The sequence below is a fragment of the Haliotis rufescens genome, unplaced genomic scaffold, assembly GCF_023055435.1.
Source record: "Haliotis rufescens isolate VD_foot unplaced genomic scaffold, xgHalRufe1.0.p SCAF_22, whole genome shotgun sequence".
Lineage (NCBI taxonomy): Eukaryota > Metazoa > Mollusca > Gastropoda > Lepetellida > Haliotidae > Haliotis > Haliotis rufescens.
In genome coordinates this window covers 11455286-11479355 of record NW_025963913.1, presented here as the reverse complement: position 1 = coordinate 11479355, position 24070 = coordinate 11455286, and the positions used below count along the sequence as shown (strand labels likewise).

The 24070-nt window shown below is 38.5% G+C and overlaps 1 protein-coding gene across 1 annotated transcript in view; it reads right to left on the bottom strand.

The window, feature by feature from the left end:
- LOC124146404 (CXXC-type zinc finger protein 1-like) overlaps positions 1-24070 on the bottom strand; it is a 96948-nt gene that overhangs the window by 16837 nt on the left and 56041 nt on the right. Inside the window, exons 6-11 of the mRNA XM_046516671.2 lie at positions 23633-23701; positions 23298-23389; positions 16859-16931; positions 8516-8635; positions 8239-8411; positions 2061-2268 (exon numbers count right to left, since the gene is read on the bottom strand). Coding sequence (XP_046372627.1) covers positions 2061-2268; positions 8239-8411; positions 8516-8635; positions 16859-16931; positions 23298-23389; positions 23633-23701 — 735 coding nt within the window. The remainder of the gene's footprint in view (positions 1-2060; positions 2269-8238; positions 8412-8515; positions 8636-16858; positions 16932-23297; positions 23390-23632; positions 23702-24070) is intronic.

The window sequence follows — 24070 nt, the reverse complement described above, 5'->3', positions numbered from 1 at the left end:
AACTGCCACAGTAACTGACAATAATACCACCTTGTTTCCCAATAACCTCAAAGGTGACCTTGACTTGTGCAACCAACATGTGTAGGGTTTGCAAAGATAAATGCAAATGTAGCAGCCATAACATTTCCGAGTCCCGTGATGGGATTCGAACCACGGACCTTCTGATCAGAAGTTGGACACCTCGTCCACATGACCAAAGAGGTTAACCCCGTCAGCAAGCTGACAAGGTAAGGATGTCATCTGTGGGATGACTCCACTCCCTGCTACACAAACATTACGTTTCATGTCTCTGAAATGAAAAATGATATTGTCTCAATCTAATTTGGATACTTAGGACTAGGGCTGCAACGATACCGGAAGGTCACGATACGATACACATCTCGATATTCTGGTCACGATAGGATACGATACGTATCTCGATATGCAATGATAAAAAAAACAAGACTTAAAGCAAGTCAAGATTGAACCTTTCATGATTTTGGAAGTCAAAATTATTTTATAATAACAAGACTACTGAAGTTGTTCAGCCCCAAAGTGGAACTTTCTCTAACTTTCCTTAGAAACAATTCAAAGTTCAAACACCAGAAAATAATTAATGTACTCAACCAGTGATACAACTTCAAAGAATTTTGATTCAATGGTCGAAGAAATTGTATCTGAAATTATTGTTTTATCAGGAATAATATATTCCAATATTGTGTTACCTTAGTTGCAGCTTTTACTATATATATATTTAAAATTATAAGAACCACAAGTGTAGCATTTTGGTACTGGTGATTGCTGTTGCAGGATATTTTTACGTATGGAACAATTTGACCAGTCACGCTAGGGACTTCCTGTGCTACATGTATTTCGATTGTGAAAACGTTATGTTGACATATATTAGCCAAATTGCCACAAATATGACTTTTAACGAGTCAAAGTATGGCATTTTTAATATATGTATCCATTCTCTAGCAACTAAAGTTTTTTTCAATGCGTCAAAAGCGGTAATCTGACCGTGGTTGCTGTATCTCTTCACACACGATTTCACATAACTTAATGAAAACAATATTAAATGAAATTTTGAATAAAACTTTTAAAATATATTACAAACACAAGTCCAGATATACAGTGAACACGTTTTAATAACAAGATAGTATAATAATGGTATTGAATTGCGTACTTCAGTTCGGATTTATGACTGGTATTTCCTGTGTTATGTGCTTGCGGGGATCAGCTGATAATGTTTTTTGAGATGGGGAAAAACATCTGTCGGTGTAAAACCTGAGCTTATTAAAAATGTAAGTTCATTTTTGGGAGCCATGCATTACCATGCGCTATAACCAAGTTAGCGGTTTATTGAAAGGCACAATAGCGAGGAAACGCTGTACTTGAGATTTGCGTTCCGTATCGTGATGTATCGATAAATGGGCCCACGTTTATCGTATATCATATCGTGGGTCAAGTATCGCAATGCATCGGAATATCGGTGTATTGTTTCACCCTTACTTGGGACTCCCAATAGACGACTACAAATGAGTTCGAGACTACATGCTAAAAAAGAAGCAGCCCCTTTATCACAACTTGAAAAATATTATTTCTTGTGTAAAACATGGCCGTCAGTTGACCCAAGAAGGAGAACTAATTTACAAATGACCATTCCAAGCAATGATGATAGCTCAACACCTTACAACTTCAATGCGCCATCCAAAGGATGACATGTACCAATTTCTCCAAATAAAAATAAACACTTCTTGAGTTATCATGGACATAATATATATTTGAGAGTGAATTTGGCCTTCCACATCAGTCCTTCAAGATCATTCCCAAGAGCTATCCAGAATATATGGGAGTCCCGATGTTATGGACAAATAATCATTACTATTGCTGGTCATGTTACATGAGGACATTCATTTACTATTAAGGGAGATATACCAAAAAGTTGGGAGTTACTCTACAGGAGCTACAGATACTGATAGCTTGTGTTGTAATGATCTGTTGATGATGTCACAACCTCACTCAAAATGGTGACCTCCTTAAACAGTTGTTAGTTCAACCCCTGTTGACAGATGACCTACTGTTTGTTCCGGGTCTAAGGTGGAATGTTTGGCCCGCTCAATGATGGCATCCAACTCTTGATGCTTCAGGTCAAGGTCACCCAATTTCTGTCTGGCATCTAACTGTTGTCTTCGGATTTCTTCCAGCGCTTTTTTGTTGTTTTCTTCTGCTACACAAGGACTGCTCTGCCATTGCTGGATACGACTCGGCAAAATTTCATAGATTCGACTGAAAAGACATTGTGGCAAAATCCCAATTTCTAATGCAATCTGACATCAGTTAACTTCTACAAATGCTGGACCCTTCTATGAGTGTCTCTTAATAATGTAAGCTGTGAAGAGTAACTTTTTAAAGATATGTTAACAGACTTAGAATAAAAAAGTACCAAAGAGTAACTTATCTCATAAATAAGTAGAAAGGTGTGATTACATCCAGTTAAAATAACATAAGACATTTTCTGTGAATGACTCATATTAGTCCAGTAGAAACTGCTGATAACCTGGATATTTAGTACAAGCAGATTTTAGTGTGAAATGACATTGAAGCATCTCATTAAACACGATAAAAAACCTTGGAAAAAATTACTTTTTGGCTTCTTTATTAATCGGGGTCATTTGTGACAATTCATCACACTTTTGGCTCTAGTGAAATTGATCCACGTTCAATATAATGATCATTGCAGCACAGTGAATGATATTCAATTGGCAACCTTTATCTGGTATACATTGAAACAAGACTAAATATACTGAGATTCAAGAACTGTATTTCTAAGCTGTACATATACAATTCAATATATAGTATCTGAAAATATGACAGTACATGAATTTGGATATTCATGATAGTAGGCTTATCCTGACACAACACATTGCAGTTGAACCCCTTGCCCTTGGTTAGCATTCAGAGTTATCTGTCTTTGATGCCTCAAAACCTTCTCATCAGCACAGCTTGATGTCCAGATGTGATGTTGCTGGGACAGTGCACCATTAAGGCACAAAAGATGAGGTATATTTATACATCCTTACTACCCCAACAACACAGTCTGAGACTTAGCACATTTGTGATACATGATGCGGAACAGTCAACTACTGTGCCAATACAAGTGGTCCAAACTCATACAACCTCCAGGGGTATCCCTCAGTTAATAGTTGAAGAAGGTACTGTCCTTTCACCCAAAACATCGCTTGATGACATCTCCAACTGAACATTTAACAGCGGACCCTTGGTCGTGCAAGCTATGGTTGTGATTCCATGGGAATTATGTACATGAGGATAAACCGATCACCCTGAGTAAAAATGCCTCAGCTTTGGTCAAATACACTTGAGGAGGGAATAGCCATTTCCACTGCTTCTTGGTTGATTTTGTCACTTGTCTTGGTTTTTCCCATACACCTGTTAACAGCATGTTGCATTCGGGAAATCCATGCCCAGTTCGACAGGGACCAGATGCCAAGGTTCACATGGGCCTTAGGCAGCGGACGATCATCAAAGTTTCACAATATCACAGCTGTCATCAGTACTGGGTCATGGAGATACTGCTGACTTGTCATTATGTCCAGCATTTGCATGCAATACTTGGTATTGGGTCAAAGGCTGAAGTCTGTCTTACCTATCAATTCGTACTACGGTTGTAGGACCACCCCTAAGTCCCAGGATGCAGGTCTGAAGAGCTTCTTTTTCAGGTGTAAAGCTCCACAGCATAGCTGTTATCTCCGGCATTGTATGGGACCTAAGAGCTGTTAGGCCTTAAGTGATGGCTACAAGTCTCTATGGCATCACCCTATCACATTTTGGCTGTTTGTAAAAATAGCAAGTAGTATGTGATAAACTGAGACATTGTCCACAGGGGATCCACCCCTTTACCTTAAAGTAGAATTCCCTTAAAGGAAGAATCCCTTTGGTGGAATTCCTGTGTGTCCACACAATGGCCTGTGCTTCTTTGACAGTGCATCCACTAGCCGTTAATAGCTTCAAGATGTGAAACGTGCATAGCCAATGATCTTGGGCTTCCTGCATGGATTGACAAGTCACTTCTACCTGGGTGGAAGTTCCATGCCTGATATACCTAATATTTTTAGAGTGAGTGAGTGAGTATCTTCCAGTAATATCACACCAGAAATGGGCTTCACACATTGTACCCATGTCGGGAATCAAACCGGGATCTTTGGCGTGACAGGTGAACGCTTTAACCACTAGAGTACCCGACCTCCCTAATATTTTTAGAGATATGATCCAGAAAAAATATGGTTATGGACCGATAGAGGGATGGACTGACAGACAAGCTGTTTACTATATCCATTCGTATTACATACTGGGGGCATAACAAACTAAAAATATAGATGCCACATCACACTGCCAAATAAGCCTTGAAAAAATGACCAATACCAAACTAAAAAACTATTTCTTATTTTTCTCGTAAGTTGGTAACTTTTCATCAATTTCACTTTGTCCAACATGTTTCATAAGATATTAAGCATAAATAGAGAATTGTAAAATATCTTTGTACTCATACTATAGTTGATAAATACTGCAAGTAAACTTTTTTTGTTTGTTGACATAACATGCTCCATCTTGGATGTTGCCATGACAGCACATACTACTAGATGGACAACGTATTTACATGATCAAATGCAGCATTCATCAAAAGTTGCAATGACCAAAATAAAGACCCCATTTCCCAAGGGTCGATTTTTGTGTGGACTTTTTCCAGGCTTCATTGTCCTTGGTGAATCTCAGTTTCAGAGGAACTTGTTTGTTATACGAAATGTCCAGGTTGAATTATTTTTATGTCATGTGTACTCGTCTTTAAGTGAAGGATAAAACACGTTCCGAGGTTTTGGTTGAAAATGTAAACCCGCCTGGGAGGGAAGATCCTAAGGGCCGAATTGAGATACGCAATAACGAGGATCTATATATGCGATATAACGAGACTATCAACGCATCCGTGAGCTATGTTGAGTGACGACTACAGGTGTCATGCACGTGCTGGTCGTGCACGCACGCATTGCCCGTGAGCGTCTCCGTCATAATGTGGACAACTTACAGTCAAGTTTCATTTAGTGGCAAGATGTGGGAGAGAGAGGAAGGTGACGATTTTTTTCTCACACAAACGAAAACTAAAAATGCAGATCACTGTGACGAAGAACGGCCCGATGAAGATGAATTTGTGTTTGTAAATGTCAACTTCAATTAAAGTGAAGAAAATCTAGTATTGCGGGGTGTTTTTAAAAATAAAGGGTATGGAAGTCCTCGGGACTTACTGTGGACATCTTCCCGAGGCAAGAGAGTTAACTTTAAAAGACCAGTTTCCACCCTTGCCAAACTAGGCTGGTATTATGGAGTTACATTTCGGCTGGACTAACGAGTCTATGCATAGTCCAATCAAAATCGCGAACCGACAAAGACTATTTATCATTTGACTCTAAATTGTGTGACAAATTCAGGGATGTATGAATCGCAGCTGAGTTTGAAAAATAGGTGATGTAACAGGCGTCTTATAACCAGCATACGTGAACATGGTTTTGTAAACATTGTCCAATATGGCGGAAAGTTACTTAAGTGTTAGTGTTTGCGTATTTTCCAAAACATTCTAAATGATTGAAGGGTTATCGGCCACGTTTCACAATGATAATTGGTGATTTGATAAAAAGAAGAAGAAGAGATATACCTGAGATCACCAATATACTATTTTTTTAATGAGATTTATGATGTTTCTAATTTTTCTTTTGGTCATTATCAGAAATTTTCCCTTGCATAAAATGAGATTAAATGACATCACATAATATGTGTGCTTTATGTATTTTAAAGCTCTCAACACTACTGTCGAACCACCCACAAACAAAACTCACCATATCTATTTACCAAGAAGGCTTTGCGTTACATTTAAATTACGTATGGCATGCATAAATGCTCAGCTTGCTCAATATCGAAACTTTCAGAAGTGTATTTACCTCAAAAAGAAAATATCGCGAGTTTAAAAAGTTTCAGCCAAACTTCGCGGCACACAACTACCAGAAACGGCCATTGTTGACTTTTGGCACTTCACATTGAGCGGCATGCAGTCAGATATTTTCTTTATAATGTTATCATTTTTCACATTCGATCATAATTTATTGTTTGCTGACGAAGGGAAAACACTCAAGTTCCTTAATTTTTTAAAATTAGCAAGTTTTGAAGTTATTATTTATAAACAAAAACAATCTGAATCGTAACATCGTCGATTGGATGAAACTTGTACGATCATGGCAACTGCAGTAAACAAACAACTCCACTTGCAGGGAGTAGTGCACTTTACCGGACGCACTTTTTCAGATCCAATTAGCGCTGTGGGGGCTCGAACGCGCTTCGCCGGCTCGCCGGCTCACCGGCTCTGCTAATTAATGCGTTACTTAGCCGACGCTCTACCACTGGACTACAGGCGCTATCACATGTAATCAGTGCTCGTTTTAACAGGTCATTACAATCCTCATTGACATGCATGCGTAATTCAGTAAACAATGAATTGTGCATGACATGCATGCGTAATTCAGTAAACAATGAATTGCACATGCGTGTGACGTCACTGCCCGCTTTTCTTTTCTTGAAACCACACCCGCAATTGTTTATGTCAACATGACCGACCAATGGGATTAACTGGATTAACGCTTGAAAAGGTAAGAATTTATGGCTAACCCTTGCCCAAAGCCAGCTGACCCTAATGACCGAAAAGGGGTTTAGGATCGTAAAGACGTGTAGGTTTCCCGAAGACCTAGAATGGGGTGTTTGATCATAAAGATGTGTAAGTTTCCCTAAGACCGAGAACGGGTGTTTGATTGTAAAGATGTGTAAGTTTCCCTAAGACCGAAAACGGGTGTTGGATCGTGAAGCAAGAGTCACCAGAGCGTGAGGCACGGTAACGGTATAACGAGACAGCGGTGGCACTATAGCGCGGTAATTGAGTGGATGGTAGAGGTCGGGCTGCACCCGGTAAACTGCATTGTTGCCGAAATAAGGATTGGTGAATATTTAGTCATTTATTGTTTCCTGCAAATTTGATAACGTGACATGTTAGATTAACTCGAATGTTCGTATTTCTGCAACTGACATGGTGACCTCGAAATTTTTATTTTTTTTCTGTTTTGATAATAAATTTACAGAAATGGTTCATAATTTACCATCGCGCTGTTATTTACCAATAAAAAACATCAAAATTATACTCAGTTAAAATTAAGATATCGGAGATCTGATTATTGAAATCAATTTGCACAAATTTAACGATTTAAAAAGGTTCCTAACATGAAACGTAAACCACCTTCAATAACGTAATTCAGGCAAGATCACGAAAATTTACAAATTTTGTGTTCGTTTTGGTCTTAACCTTGGTATGATTGAAAACATCAGGATTTTTTTACATAGTAATGTGTATTTTTCTCTCAGGAATAAATGTGCAAAATATTTCTTCAATTGGCCCTTGTATAATGAAGCACCAACTGTTTGAAATCACCCACCCTCTTTACAGCGCCTTATGCTTAAATTAATCCAGCAGGCAGGGCTAAGAAGTGTGAAAACAATTCAGCAGGCAAAAGGTATTAACTGTATTCGACTTCAAAGTTGGGGTAGAAGAGGAGGGATATATTTGTCCCTGTGGTATCCTGGGGGTAATGCCAATATGTAAATTAGTGTTTAATGAAACCTTGATTGAAAATAAAACGTTAATTTATTGTCTGACATGCAGGGCAGAGAATTGGGAAATGTTCCACTCAGATATTCCAAATGAAAAGTAGTTCTGGTGAAATATCGTGAAAACGTCAAAAGGTGAAGATTATACTTTGCAAACGTCGCTTTATGAAGTTTGTTGAAAAATGAAATGGTCAGGTGATAAGCGAATAAACCAATCAAATCATCGGAAATCCCTTAACTTCAAAAGATGAATTTATAACACATTATATAACAAATATCCCTGGGATGTTATATAAAATCCTTTGGATATTACAACGTCCCTGTTAATGAGATTTAACCCGACAGGAGAACAATAGGATGACGTCACTGGAAGTCTATAAGTATGTCGCAAGATATATTTTAAGTACCAAACATAATATGAACACTTCATTTACAATACTCAAAAAGGTTAGAAAAAAAAAAGTTAGAAATATGTGATACCTGAGTAGAACCATAAAAACTAATGATAGTTTCATGCTTCTGGTGTTGAAATGTGTTACTGACCTCTTGGCAAGCTTGAGGCCACAATCATCAGAGCAGTATTTGGAGCTGGGTCGAGCTGCCTCAGTACACCCTGGTCCATTACACTGCCTTGCCTCCTCTTCCTCTATGTCAACAAAGTCTTCAACATCAGTGTAGCGGCGTTTCAAGGACGACACAGATTTCTCTTTCAATTTCTGTGAGTAGAATTAATATAAAGCAAGTGCTGACGAATACATTTGTGTTGGTATGATACCTTTGTTGTGATATAAGATTATTTTGATGGAAATGTTTTACATACCACTCCCTTTTTTGATGGTGAATGTTTGTGTTTTTCTTTCTTCTTCTCCTTCCTTTTGTCCTTCTTTACTTTTTTGCGAGGGGAGCCAGTATCAGATGAACTTGACCGCCTATCACGTGCCTGAGATGATTAGAGAATTCATAAGCTTTGAGAAAATATGTGAACTTAACCAAGGCTTGTAGGAACTTTAAATTATAGCTCTTATGGAATTATGAGCATGTTTATAATGATAATAAAATAACCATGCATAGTTCTTGCTACTTGCATGTATTACTTTACTTATGTTTAATTTTGTTGGTGTATGTGTGTTATCTTGCGGTTAGCATCAGTTTGCCAATCAGGCATTGTTTACAATAGTGACGACAGAACTGGCTGTGACGTACATATTATGCAGGTCATGCTGGCCTGGCTTGTACCAGCTATCTATTTCCCTTCTCTAAGATACACTGTTAACCTGTACAGTTTATTGCTTAGACAACGGCTTGTGCCCTCGACAGCCCTCTGTCATAATCTAGAACTATTTGTTTTGATAAGAATTTTGACAAGGGCTTGCGCAGATACGAGCTTCCTCTCAGGAAGCTTACAAGCCTTCCTCACACACATGCGCAGTCTGTACATGTCCGCAGCCATTGTTATCAGTTGTAAACAATGACAAGCAGTTTCCACCACCTCCCCAACCCCCTCCCATAGCTAAACACATTATTGTCATACCTGATACTGTATTAAGTTTAAATTCATCTCACTTTATGTATCATACTCAAATTCGGAATTCTCAGGCCTTACTATCCTACTCAGCTTGCTTTGGATAGTTCTCCTTAAAGTTGAATAATCCATATCCAACTTGTATGCTAGTTGTAACCTCATTTATTGCATCATTTTGTACCATTCAGTGTAGTCACTCGCTGTGCTCTGATGCTCAGAAATATAGCCAGCGTTTGATCCCAATGCTTAGGCATGATCGATGCTTGATCATGTACACACTTAGTCTTGTGCCAACAATTTAGCCATCCAGTTTTGCGTTGTCATGTTAGTATTTGCAAGTTGCTAAATCGTTTCTAATGTTTGGCATGAGTGACGCTCAATCATGGGCACCCTCAAGTCATACCTGAGAATTCCCCATACGCCAAACTTATCATTTTTATTTTATCATAATAAATGTTTGAAACTACTTTGTGTTTGGTTGTCATTATAAATGTTAATTTAAATATTGATTGTTGTGTGGGTTATGTTTTATTATTACCCAAATGCGGTCTTCATCTTGTCTATCAACTGTAACAAAGATCACCCTTTGTTTCAATTTGTAGATAGATAGATAGACAGACAGACAGACAGACAGACAGACAGACAGACAGATATTTTATTTACGTCTCACTGTGTGTACAGGCATACATAAATACATAGATAAAAAAATTTAAAATATACACACACCATTCCTTTAGGAATTATGAGAGACTAAATCTAAAATATATACAACATATGTATGTAAAAAACAGCTGTTAAGTACAAGTTCTCACTTATGCATTTTCTTGAGACTGATGAGTAAATGGTATAAATGTATGAATAAATAATGAATTTGTAAATAGGAAATAAAAAACTGTGTATGATTCTTTGGATGATACAAAACTACACACTTGAGGATGATCTAAAACAAATGAATAATCCTTTGTGTAACTGAAACTGACTAGAATCATCGACCACTACCAAAGGAAAACCTGTTTGCCCTAGCGGTGTACATGGTATTGAAGAAGACATCTGAGTTCTGTGTCAACACCAAGGATTCATCCACCCAATATCAACATGTTAGTGGTCTTCCAGATTAACTGTGAGTTGTAGAATGGTGAGATATGGAATAAACATAAGTACAATTTTGTACTTTGCACGAAAGTGATCGGTTTTGATATTATTTGGTCAAACGTAAGAGCTGTACAGTGACAGCCAAAGGGTTTGCATATGGACATTGACAGGTATGTATTGTGGAAATATTCATTTCATTGTCGCTAAGAATGAATTGTTTTTCTGTCATGACATTAATCTCTGGTCATGGCCATGCACTTAGTGATCATGTGGCTTGTTGATTTAAACAATATTTATTTCCCAAAACAGTAATTGGTAAACAGGCAAAGCCTATTTAAACACCTCTCTCTACAAAGGACATTTAACAATTAATAAGAGTAAACTGTACATAACGTAATAAATTTAGATATATTGTACCTACTGTTGCAAATATAATGATGCGAATATACAAGTCACACAAATACACACATACATATATCGGTACATAACCAAACCAGTGCATCCATGCATATGTACATGTACACATACCGGTATGTATATGTACACATATACCTCTACATACCAGCATGTCACACATACAAATAACTATTTGATTGATGTAATCGTAAAGAAGACATATTTAAATTATAAATTTTTTAGATTTTGCAAAAAACAAATGAAGAGATTGTACAATAGCAAGGTTAGTATGAGTAGATGTTGTAGCATTTCCATATAATACTGAATCCAAGTCATATCCCTTTATATAGTAGTACATATTGTTCCGAAGATTGCAGTAGTTGCGACATGAAAAGAAATAATGTGTAGGATCCTCATAATGATATCCACAGGAGCAGGTAGTAGACTCATGAATATGGCTATGATATTTGTGTGCATTTAAATCCCTGCATCCTAACCTGAGGTGGGAATGGATGATTTGAAAGAAACAGGTACAATAATCTATAGGATTTTCTGTTGTGGTGATACATTTAGTGACGTCATATACAGTGTTTTGACTGAACATTATTCGGTAGTGCATTCTACATTCGCACTGTATCAGGTGAAAGTGATGTAGTAGTTAACTGTTCTAGCATTTACAGTCTGTAGCTGTGAAGAAGGTCTTAAACTGTAACATGCGCCTGCTGAGACATTAGGAGGAACAAGATTACATAGATATTTAGGGGCCAACTTGTTAACCATTATGTAAAATGTTTTAAATTTATGAGATTGACATCTTTTGGATAAGGGTGTAAGGTTAGTTTCGGAGTATATAGACTCGTGATTGGTACCACGAGTAGCTCCACATATTGTTCTCAGTGTGTCTAAATTCAGCCTTTCCAATACCAACGCTTGTTCTTGAGAACAATTATCCCTTACCTGGTCACAAAAGTCGAATATTGGGAAAAATAAATGATAAATATATATTCTCTAAAAAATTTCTGGACAGGTGGTATTTGAAAGTTCCAAAGCAGTTAATCATTGGGCTTACTTTAACTACTAATTATCTATATGATTTGACCAGTAGCCATCTTGCTGTAAAATTAGACCTAGGTGTTTGTGCAATGAGATCTCTGTTCTTGGTATACCTTTCATTTTAAGAATGGGTTTTAGTCTTGGGTAAATTTTCCTTGAAAACATTTAAGTGACAAATAATCTGCAAAGACACATATATTACTGTTTATATCATCAACCAGGTCATCTATAAAGATAAAAAATAATAATAATCCTAGGACCGATCCCAGTGGAATACCCACCATGACAGATTTTAAGTGTGATGTTTTGGAATTTATAAGTGTTCTATTTGATAGATAACTGTCAAACCATTTCAACAATTTACCTCAAATTCCACATGAAGATAATTTATAGAGTAATCCTTCATGCCAAACTTTATCAAAGGCCTTGCTAATGTCACAAAACACTGCCTTTACCTCTTTTCCATTGTCTGGAGCCTTTGAAATAAAATTATACAGATTTATTAATTGATAGCTGGTGGAATTGCCTGGAATAAAGCCTGACAGGAGATTGCTCATAATACTGTTGTCTTTGAAGAAGTTAAACACATGTTTACGGATACATTTTTCAAACACTTTTGCCAAACAACTTGTTAGTGCGATTGGTCTATAATTACTCCATTCGCCTACATTTCCTTTTATGTGAATTTGCGATACAGATGCTAATTTCCATTTTGATAGAAAAACAGAATATTTTAAGTGACATGTTAAAGATTAATGATAATGGGAGGTATATACTTTTTGCAGAAACTTTGATGAGTTTGTTATTTATACCGTCAGGTCCAGGTCTTGGTGGTATCAACAGAATGTAAAACGTCTTGAATTTCCCCTGGAGTGAGGACAATATGGTCCAACGTGTTAAAACACTCAATACTTACAGCCGGCAATGTTTTTGACGGGATTCGACTGTTGATTGTTGATTGTTCAGAGAAATAGTAGTTTAAAATATTTGCTTTACATACATCATCATCATCAGATCATAGATCTTATCTTTATATAAAATAGCGGGAAAGATAGTATTTGGATTTTTGTTTTTTTAAACAAGAGGCCCATAGGGCCTGTATCGCTCACCTGGATATTGACACAATCATGACAAAATATACATTTGCATTGCACATGTATATAATACTGCAAATATTTCGTAATTTTGATCATGTCAGCATTTAAAACAGGTGGATGGCAAATCTGACAGCATGAACATGTATTTCTCTTGATACAAATATAGCATAAAGATCTGAACCGTTTACATGTTATGATCCAGGATCTAAGTTTCCAGAGGCAAGGCTGGACCCCAGGGCGAATCCTATTGGCATATATGTATTATTCTCTTCATAATGAACAAGTGTTTATAATGAATCTGTTTAATATAGGGTGGGAATAATGTCGGTTTGCATGTTATGGTCCTTTGGGAGTGCTGGACAGATGAACAGAAGGGCCACCAATCCCTGGTAGCATATGTGCATTCCACTCATTATACTCAGGAATTGTACGTTATATGGTGAGGATCTAACTGTGTTATAAACCCTGGGTGTGGGAGGGGGTCAGCCCCTTCATTTGTACAGTTGTGAATTCCCACCCCCTGAGAATACTTCCAACCAAATATGGTTGATTTCCATCTCCAGAGAAAAAGTCATTTAAAGCAATATTGCCAAATTACCTTTTTAGCCCCGCCCCTCACCAGGGGTGGGGATCGTTGTGGGGTTCAGCCCCTCCATTTCTCAAATTTGAATCCCCATCATTGGAGAATGCTTCCAACCATATATGGTTGATATCTATCTCTTAGTTCCAGAGAAGAAGTTGCTTAAAGCAATATAGCCAAATTACCCCTATTTGGCCCCGCCCCTCAGCCCCTCCATTAGCACAATTTTGAATCCTCAACACCGGAAAATGCTTCCAACCAAATATGGTGGATATCTATCCCTTGGTTCCAGAGAAGAAGTCGCTTAAAGCAATATAGCCAAATTACCCCTATTTGGCCCCACCCCTCAGCTCCTTGGGGGGTCAGTCCCACCATTTGTACAATTTTGAATCCCCACCACCTAGGGATGCTTCCAGTCAAATTTCGTTAATTTCCAGTCAGAGGTTCAGAAGAAGAAGTCATTTGAATAAATTGTTGACATACGTACAAGGGGGATGGAAGGACGACAGACGCCACGGTATTGCATGAGCTCACCTTGGTCCTTTCGGACCCGGTGAGCTAAAAAGCGCTTCACCATACTCCTCGGGAAATATTAACTTTTCTTCTATTTTTTTGCAGTAATTTTGTTTTGCAATTCTAACAGAGGTGACAACTTGATTTCGTAATTGTCTAAAGGTTTTCCAATCCAAGAGATATTTTCTCTTTTTTGCAGTTTTATGTTTACGACTGCGTTTATGCATTAAATGACAGATGTCATTGTTCATCCACGGATTGTCCTTACTTATTGTCTTATTGGGGACGCAAACGTCGTAGCTTTTACAAAGTATTGAAGTGAATTCTGTTACTGCATCATCTACGCAATTGCTACTAATTAACTCGTTTCAGTCATTATTGAGATCTGCTGATAGCCAATCAACATCAATGTGATTAAATATTTTTCTGGTATCTGCAAATTTTGGTTTACCGGCACATGTAGCCAGGTCAATCCTTCAGCGCGTCTGTACTTATGCCAAAACAGTTCATCTCATCTGTGGTACATATCCGGATGGACCATCAATCAAAGATCAGGAGCATGACAATCTTGGTTGTTCACTGATGCATTCTTACAAGATCACCGGTCCTCTACAGAAAAGACCAGCTGACTTCCAAAATGCCTCGAAATCTGCTGATTTCAAACGGGAATTGCTTTAAGATGAGTGGCTCAGTTCAAGTTATGCAAGTATTCTGGAGGGCCACAAGCTGTATTATGCAACTGGACAGGAATGCTTCCTCTTCCCATCAAATGGTAGACAGGTAGAGAGGATAACAGTTAACGACCTCGGGTGTACCCATGAGGAGGCCGACACAAGGCTAGTGTTTCACGCAAACTTCGTTGCTGCCTCTGAGGAGATGCCTGGAGTGGTGGTCCGCAGCATCGATACGGATGTATTCATTCTTCTGCTATACCACGCGAAATATATCAATGCAAAGTTGTGGATGGATGCAGGAGTGAATTCGAAGAATTCGCCTCATTGACATATGAAGAGGAGTCTGATGACGAATAGTATCATTGAAGTCAACAACATGATAACTGCATGTCACTGCGGTTTTATAGTGATGACTTATTGTCTGGTAAATAAGTTTTAATACCGAATATCAGATCCTCATATGGTGGCATTAGAGATGGCAGATGGGTAATTTGGGTGTTCCAAGATTAACCTGATCTATCGTTGTTCTTGATCCTTTATTTAGGACAGAAGACCATATATGGTCTTTCAAGTTGCCCTTGTTATGTAGGCCATATTTGTTCATTGCTTGAATAAATTCATTACAAGTGGATGCAATTTTTGTGCATACTAACAGACCTTTGCACCCTTGTTGGACCCTTGACCCTTGAACCCTTGGTTACCCAGGAAAAGATTACCATAGGCCTACTTCGCAGTTTATCATAATTTCATCCTGTATTCAACATAACTTGGCTACAACATTTCCACCGCATATGTGGATTCGTATGGAAGTGCCATCTGGTGGTGAAAATCGTAACATTTGAGACATATCTGGGCTGAGAGCTAAAAATGCACATTATCTACAGTGCTGTGGGCTAGCCTAACCTCAAGATATTGCTTCAAAAATGGTTTTAAAAACTTACCTGGCATCTTATCTAATAGAACATATTCACTTTATAAAAATATTTGTTGTCTTTCCTACTAAACTGGGCTTGGATAAGAAAAAAGGCGTAATTTTTAGCTCAATGGTCATCACGTGACCTTTGACCCCCCTACTGACCTGTAAAAAGGTCAATGTGCATATTTCATGATTGGATCGAATGGAGCTTACCACGATGTTCATTTTGACACCTAGATCTCTTTTATAGGTCCATTAATAAGAGCGCATTTCAATTTTGAAGTTGCCCTACCCCACTTTTTACGCCAGATAGTCCATACCGGCAAAATGAGAGAAAAGGGTTAATTCTGGCTACATGCCCCGGCTGTGCCATTCAAGCAGTTCTGTTTTGGATACCCCATGGGATACCCCTTTCAGAAATACCAATGAAAGACTCTCTCATTTCATGCAGATAAATGGCCCCTGGCTCCTGGACTATCAAGTCCAATAGTAGTTCATTGGTGCATGCATTTAACGTATAAACTATTCCTGACATACATTGTGATGCCACCAACTCTAGTGTTGCCATTAAGCCTAAACGGTAAATGATAGCCAGGAATAGAGACTTGACTATCCGGAATGCCAGGATTGGCTTGTTGTAGATTTGTTAATGAATGAAAAGTGTACCTTTTCAGCCAAAATTAAATAATTTGAAAGTACTGGAAAGTGAAAATTTCTCACTGAGAAATATGTAATCGAAAAGTTAATCCACTCCCAGATGGATAATAATGAAGCAACAACCAGCAATATTCCAGCTATATGATGGCAGTCTGTAAATAATCAAGTCTGGGTCAGACAGTCAGGTGATTGGTATCATTAGCATCGATCCACACATTTGGGATACAATGACATGCATCAACCAAGTCAACAAGCTTAATCCTGTGACTAGCCTCTTACGACAAGCATTGGTTGCTTCACGGGTCTCATGAAATAAGAATTATGTGCAATCCAAAGTGATTGTTTACCATGTGTTTGTACTATATTAATCTCTGTCAAAGACTTCATAATGTTCATATGTTAGAAAATTGTTTCCTGAAAACCTTAAATTGTCTTTTTTGTCACATGTGAGCCTTAAAACTGTACAAGGTAATGCAGATCACTATGACCAAAAAGAGTTCTGACCACAACTCATCATTGTGACAAGATCTTCACGAGCAAAATAACTATGCAGTACTACATGGCTAGTTCAAAATGTTGAGAAGCCAAAATTCATTCACTACTATAATATTGAGAACAAAATGTTTGAGAGATGCAAGTTTGCTATGAACAGTTTATTCATACCTTTGGTGTTCTGATCCTGTTCTCAGCTTCAAAGTCACAGCTATCATCCAGGTCCTCTTCATCCTGTGTCCCCCTGAACACAAACCATGCCACTGTCAAATTACACATCAAATCTCACCTTGTGTCCTCCTGAACACAAACCATGTCACTGTCAAAATACACATCACATCTCACCCTGTGTCTCCCTGAACACAAACCATGTCACTGTCAAAATACACATCACATCTCACCCTGTGTCTCCCTGAACACAAACCATGTCACTGTCAAAATACACATCACATCTCACCCTGTGTCCTCCTGAACACAAACCATGTCACTGTCAAAATACACCTTACAATAACTCACCCTGTGTCTCCCTGAACACAAACCATGTCACTGTCAAAATACACATCACAACAACTCACCCTGTGTCCTCCTGAACACAAACCATGTCACAGTCAAAATACACATCACATCTCACCCTGTTTCCTCCTGAACACAAACCATGTCACTGTCAAAATACACCTTACAACAACTCACCTTGTGTCCCCCTGAACACAAACCATGTCACTGTCAAAATACACATCACATCTCACCCTGTGTCTTCCTGAACACAAACCATGTCACTGTCAAAATACACATCACATCTCACCCTGTGTCTCCCTAAACACAAACCATGTCACTGTCAAAATACACATCACATCTCACCCTGTGTCTTCCTGAACACAAACCATGTCACTGTCAAAATACACATCACATCTCACCCTGTGTCTTCCTGAACACAAACCATGTCACTGTCAAAATACACCTTACAATAACTCACCCTGTGTCCTCCTGAACACAAACCATGTCACTGTCAAAATACACATCACATCTCACCCTGTGTCCTCCTGAACACAAACCATGTCACTGTCAAAATAGACATCACAACAACTTACCCTGTGTCTCCCTGAACACAAACCATGTCACTGTCAAAATAGACATCACATCTCACCCTGTGTCTCCCTGAACACAAACCATGTCACTGTCAAAATAGACATCACATCTCACCCTGTGTCCTCCTGAACTAAAACCATTTCACTGTCAAAATACACATCACAACAACTCACCTTGTGTGCCCCTGAACACAAACCATGTCACTATCAAAATAGACATCACATCTCACCCTGTGTCTCCCTGAACACAAACCATGTCACTGTCAAAATAGACATCACATCTCACCCTGTGTGCCCCTGAACACAAACCATGTCACTGTCAAAATAGACATCACAACAACTCACCCTGTGTCCTCCTGAACACAAACCATGTCACTGTCAAAATAGACATCACATCTCACCCTGTGTCTCCCTGAACACAATCCATGTCACTGTCAAAATACACATCACATCTCACCAGAGTCCATATAACAGAGGGACGGCCCTCCCCAACAGTTTATCATAAACCATCAGCGCTACGGTCTGGCATGTAACTGATACATCCCGACACCCTGCTGTTAACCTCTCTGTACCGCTGCAGATGGGCAGTAGATGCGCAGACATTCACGACTGACCATTTTTTTATGATATCTCCTTTTAACCCATGTCAGTTGGCTGCAAATTATTTGCTGAACATGTGTGTCTTCCAGAACATTTATTTCAATTTACATTCGCCACAGCCATGGACGACTTCATTAACTTGGACGATTTCGTCTTTGACCTAGATATGCCACTTGAAGAATTCCCTCTCTTCGACCAGGGGTTGGTTTCGGTGACTCTTGGTCTAAATAGAATGACAGTGATGTTACCGCTACCAAGCCGTTGGTAATACCTCCCAAAACGTTTCACTCAAAGAAAAAGATAGGAAATGAAAATGGGTTTTTCAGATTAAAAACGATGTTTTCTTGGTCTGTTTTCAGTCGTACAAATGGGCATCTCATACCTCTAGTCGCACGTTAAAAGGAAGCCAGAAGCTGGAATGTAAACAATAAACTTGTTTCCGTCCGGTTGCGCACGCACCTCCCTATGACATGCCACAAATCTCGAAGAATAAGCCATCAAGCAGGACTGGACTGGATTACTTCCCAGTGGGGATGGCTGGGTGGGAATGTACGACTGAAAACAGACCAATAAAACATCGTTTTTCATCTGAAAAACCCATGTTTTAGTCTGTTTTCAGTCGTACAAATGGGTAGAATTCGACGGAACACTGGAAGGAGGGTCGGGAAAGTAATCAGGAAGTGACCTCTTTCACGTCGAATGTACCAAGTTCCTCACCCCTGTAGTGACAATAAAACATTCGACCAGATGCACGGACGAGACAAATTGTTTATCACGAACGCACAGCATGGCTAATGCTCATCGACACACAACTAATTATCGATGCGACAGGACAACTGCATGCGTCAGTTGAACTGCGATCGAAGTGGTCGACGTATAGTTTAGTTACAGAGCAACTCGCAGTATACAAGGTAACTAAAACAGCATGTTTAATGCTCTTCGACCCACAAGTAACTATCGATGCGACAGAACAACTGCACACGACAGTTGAATTGCGATCGAAGTGTGGACGGTATATAATTTAGTTTCAGAACGACTCGTCGTATCCAAGGTAACTAAAACAGCATGTTTAATGCTCTTCGACCCACAAGTAAGGATCGATGCGACCGGACAACTGCACACGTCAGTTGAACTGCGATCAAAGTGGTCGACGTATAGTTAAGTTACAGAGCAACTCCCAGTATACAAGGTAACTAAAATAGCATGTGTAATGCTCTTCGACCCACAAGTAAGTATCGATGCGACAGGACAACTGCACACGTCAGTTGAATTGCGATCGAAGCGTGGTCGGCTTATAATGTAGTTACAGAACGACTCGTTGTATCCAAGGTAACGAAAAATAGCATGGTTAATGCTCTTCGACACACAACTAATTATCGATGCGACAAGACAACTGCACACGTCAGATGAATTGCGATCGAAGTGTGGTCGGCGCACCCCCAGGGCCAGATGTAGAGGCTGCAGAGTCCAGGGATCCACCCGATGACCTACTTTGCTTGTAGCGCCGGTCAGTAGCCCGCTTTGCCAACGCACGAAGATACCAATTAAAGTGATCACATTCTTTACGTTTATCCCATGAACACGTTGAAAATCCGTCCTTAGTTATGCAGGAAGGACAATACTTGTGAGGATCTACTTTAGACAGTATACTTTGACACGAGGCAGAAAAGCCCGACATGTTGCCACGTGTATAATCAAGTCAAACAGTGAAACACGTGTTGAACACAAACAATGGATTACCAAGGATTACATTCCAGGAGTCTACAGGTAAGACATATTATTATTACTGTATTAGAACAACAACTGTAGACCCACGATAAGTACTAGTAGAATACAAACTAGCTATAGCAGTCTATCGCGAAAGTCCTTCTCGAGCGACCAGCTCAGAGGCGCCCTGATAGATTTGTGGCATGTCATAGGGAGGTGCGTGCGCAACCGGACGGAAACAAGTTTATTGTTTACATTCCAGCTTCTGGCTTCCTTTTAACGTGCGACTGAGGTATGAGATACCCATTTGTACGACTGAAAACAGACTAAAACATATGCCGTCTGTCCACAAGCGTACGTTTTAGAGGGCGTGTGAAGAAAAAGCCGTTCCGATATCAAAAGTATTTCATAATGTATTCTATTTGTTTTAAAAATCAGTTAATATATCTCATTTTATGCTGCAATTGTTAACTATTATAAATAAACAAATATACCAAATCTACTACGAACGCCACAGAAAACTACAATCCGGTAAAGTGCACAGGAACTCAGGAAGTGTAAATAAAACTCATCCAGAAGCAGGGAAGACACTTGTAACATATCACCATATTCCTGATGTTCACAAAATATATCTCCAGATTAACTTCATATCTTATAATAAGTCCAGACTAGATTTACTTGCAAAAATGCATGATCACCGACTGGTGTAAATGCTTTACTATTCGCCAGAAAGAAAATGACGCCATATTAATGTTTTTATTTCATGTAAATTCGCTACTATTTTATAATGCTAATAGTTCCAATGAATTAGAAATACACATTAAACTACGAGCGTTGTTAAATGAATTTTCGATGTGTCCGACAATGGGCTTCGAAAGAATCAAATGTTATTGGTTAATGCCAGTTTGGGGCTAGCAGTGATAATGGGGTTTGCCGGAGCGAGGTATGTTTTTTTTCAAAGGGAGGCTACTGTTAAATTCCAAAGCAAAGAGGACGATTGTAATTTTACAATCGTTATTCGATATTACCCGATACAATATTATCAGCATACAAATAATCAGATATTTCAGGTATAACAATATAGCTTCAACGAGCATGGTACCAGATATGTACTAGTATATCGTAAACTGTAGTAACGTTTGTTGTTTTCAAAATTCTTTCATCATAGTTTTCTATATCTGATCAATGAAAAACAAACTTTAAACTCTAACCTGGAATGAAGCATGCAACTATTACTATTAAAACAAAACAAAACATCACAAACTCTGACATATATAAATGTATTTTTCACAGAAAAGGACAATAGACCATCTATATATTTTACTGAATGACACCTTCGACCTTGTTGTCTGGAACTTCTCTCCCGACAACTGCTGATATAATCCTTCTTCTTTCTTGGCATTTACAAAGCAAATGATAATTTTATTATACAAATATTTCATGTAATGGATTTTTGTTTTTGTATGATGTTTTCATTGTTGTGTAAATACACAAAGTAAGTAGTACCTTCATCATATTTACATTATTATGATTGGGTTTAGGCCAATATCATTTTGCTCATAATCAATATTTACACGGCATAAAATAAATAATTGATTAAATGTAGTCATGATTTATACAGACAAAATCTACAGAAGATAACAAATATGTTGTATTGTAGTATGTAGTATATGCGCATATGTGATAGAAGCCTAACTGAAACAAAGTTAAACTTACGAAGAAATGGCGAAAGCAATGGTAAAAAAATACGCGTTTTACAAAAACAATTCTAATATCATACAATATAAGTCAATTTGTAGAATGTTTCAAAGGATATATGCGGATGATAATCACAGACAAAATGCATGTTATGTCGTCTGCTATATGGTAATTTAACTTAAAATATGTGATGTAAAATATGGCCTTGCGCCAAAAATCATACCAAAAAAACTACCGATTGTACCTAAATAACGTTGGTACCAAGCCAAGGGGGAAATCGTGATGAATGTAAAACTATTAAATTCAGGACCGATAATAGGAACACATTCGTCGGAAAGCATGCGAAAATTAAGAGTTGTGATGTAATTATTTCGGGAAAATTCAGATTTAGTACCATTTCTGGAGTCAAAATCTGAAATTTCGCATCCGCCCTAAATTTGTTAACGGCACTAAGCCAATTTTTAACATATCACCTTTTTATACACCTAGGTAACCAAGGACTTTCATTGCGAATTAGAGGCCGTTATTGAAAATCAAAATCTGCACTTTTGCCGATTTTACATGTGCGCCATTTTGTTCTTTCGGCCAAAGACAAAGCGTGATCACAGTCATCAAATACAGTGACAACGACATGCTTTAGGGCACCAACAAATCTCAGTTGTAATGTTAACAATGTTAAGAAATACATAAGTGTAATTATGTATTGTGAAATCTTTTGCATGGGAAAAAAAGGCAACAACGATGACTGCAGTGAACGCGTTTCTGCTCGCTTCCGGACAGGCTGCGCAGTACAAGCCGTAGCACTGATGGTTTCGCGCATAGGCTAGAGGGCCGTCCCTCTATTATATGGTCTCTGATCTCACCCTGTGTCTCACTGAACACAAACCATGTCACTGTCAAAATAGACATCACATCTCACCCTGTGTCTCCCTGAACACAAACCATGTCACTGTCAAAATAGACATCACATCTCACCCTGTGTCCTCCTGAACACAAACCATGTCACTGTCAAAATAGACATCACATCTCACCCTGTGTCTCACTGAACACAAACCATGTCACTGTCAAAATAGACATCACATCTCACCCTGTGTCCTCCTGAACACAAACCATGTCACTGTCAAAATACACATCACAACAACTCACCCTGTGTGCCCCTGAACACAAACCATGTCACTATCAAAATAGACATCACATCTCACCCTGTGTCTCCCTGAACACAAACCATGTCACTGTCAAAATAGACATCACATCTCACCCTGTGTCTCCCTGAACACAAACCATGTCACTGTCAAAATAGACATCACATCTCATCCTGTGTCTCCCTGAACACAAACCATGTCACTGTCAAAATACAACAATTAATGGTGAATGGAGAACCAGATGGACGATGGGCAACAAGCAATGACATAAGGTCACTTGACTTTCAGTCAGGTAAGCTAAAACTTGATTTGAAGATTTGACTTACGTCAAAGCTGACTGATTGTCTTTAACAATGAAAACTGACTATGACAACTCACTCTCCAAATGGGATGTATTCTGACTCTGTGATGCTGGTCTCTGCATTGGATGAGTTCTTCCTCTGCCACTGTTTGCTGGTCAGTGACAGTCCCTACACAAACATCACACAAATCAGTGCATAAAATCTTATCGGTTATCTATGTATTTTCCAAACCGTTAATTTTCTCTATTTTTCAGGTAAAAATACATATTGTATTTGGAGGAGAAAAAAGAAATGACTTTTTGAGTCTGTTTGCACATTTTGTGTTTGCACTTTCATTTTTTAAATTTCATGATTTCACAATCATATTCATGCATATATTAAATAATTATCATAAGTAACAAACATACTCACAAAATTTGCACACTGTCTCAAGCGACACTTTTGCCTGATTTTGTTTGGTCCACCAAACTTTTTCATATCCTGAGATACAATGAAAGAGAATGAACATAAACAGCATTACAACTATGTTTCTGGCATGTGTGGTGACTCCCTTGTAGACCCCCCTTGTTTTCAAAATTAAACGGTCCTGATGATCCATGAAGTTTTCTCCCATAGTTTATGAACTAACGGACTGTCAAAATCTTCAATCATTTACATTATGGTAATGACAATGGCTCCTTGCCTTTGATCCTTAATTTTGAACATGTGACACTGCACAAATATTAAGTCCTAATAACAGCCCATATGCTGCTCAAATACAAGGAGGGGGTCAAATATTAAGTCCTAATTACAGCCCATATGCTGCTCAATACAAGTAGGGGGTCAAATATTAAGTCCTAATAACAGCCC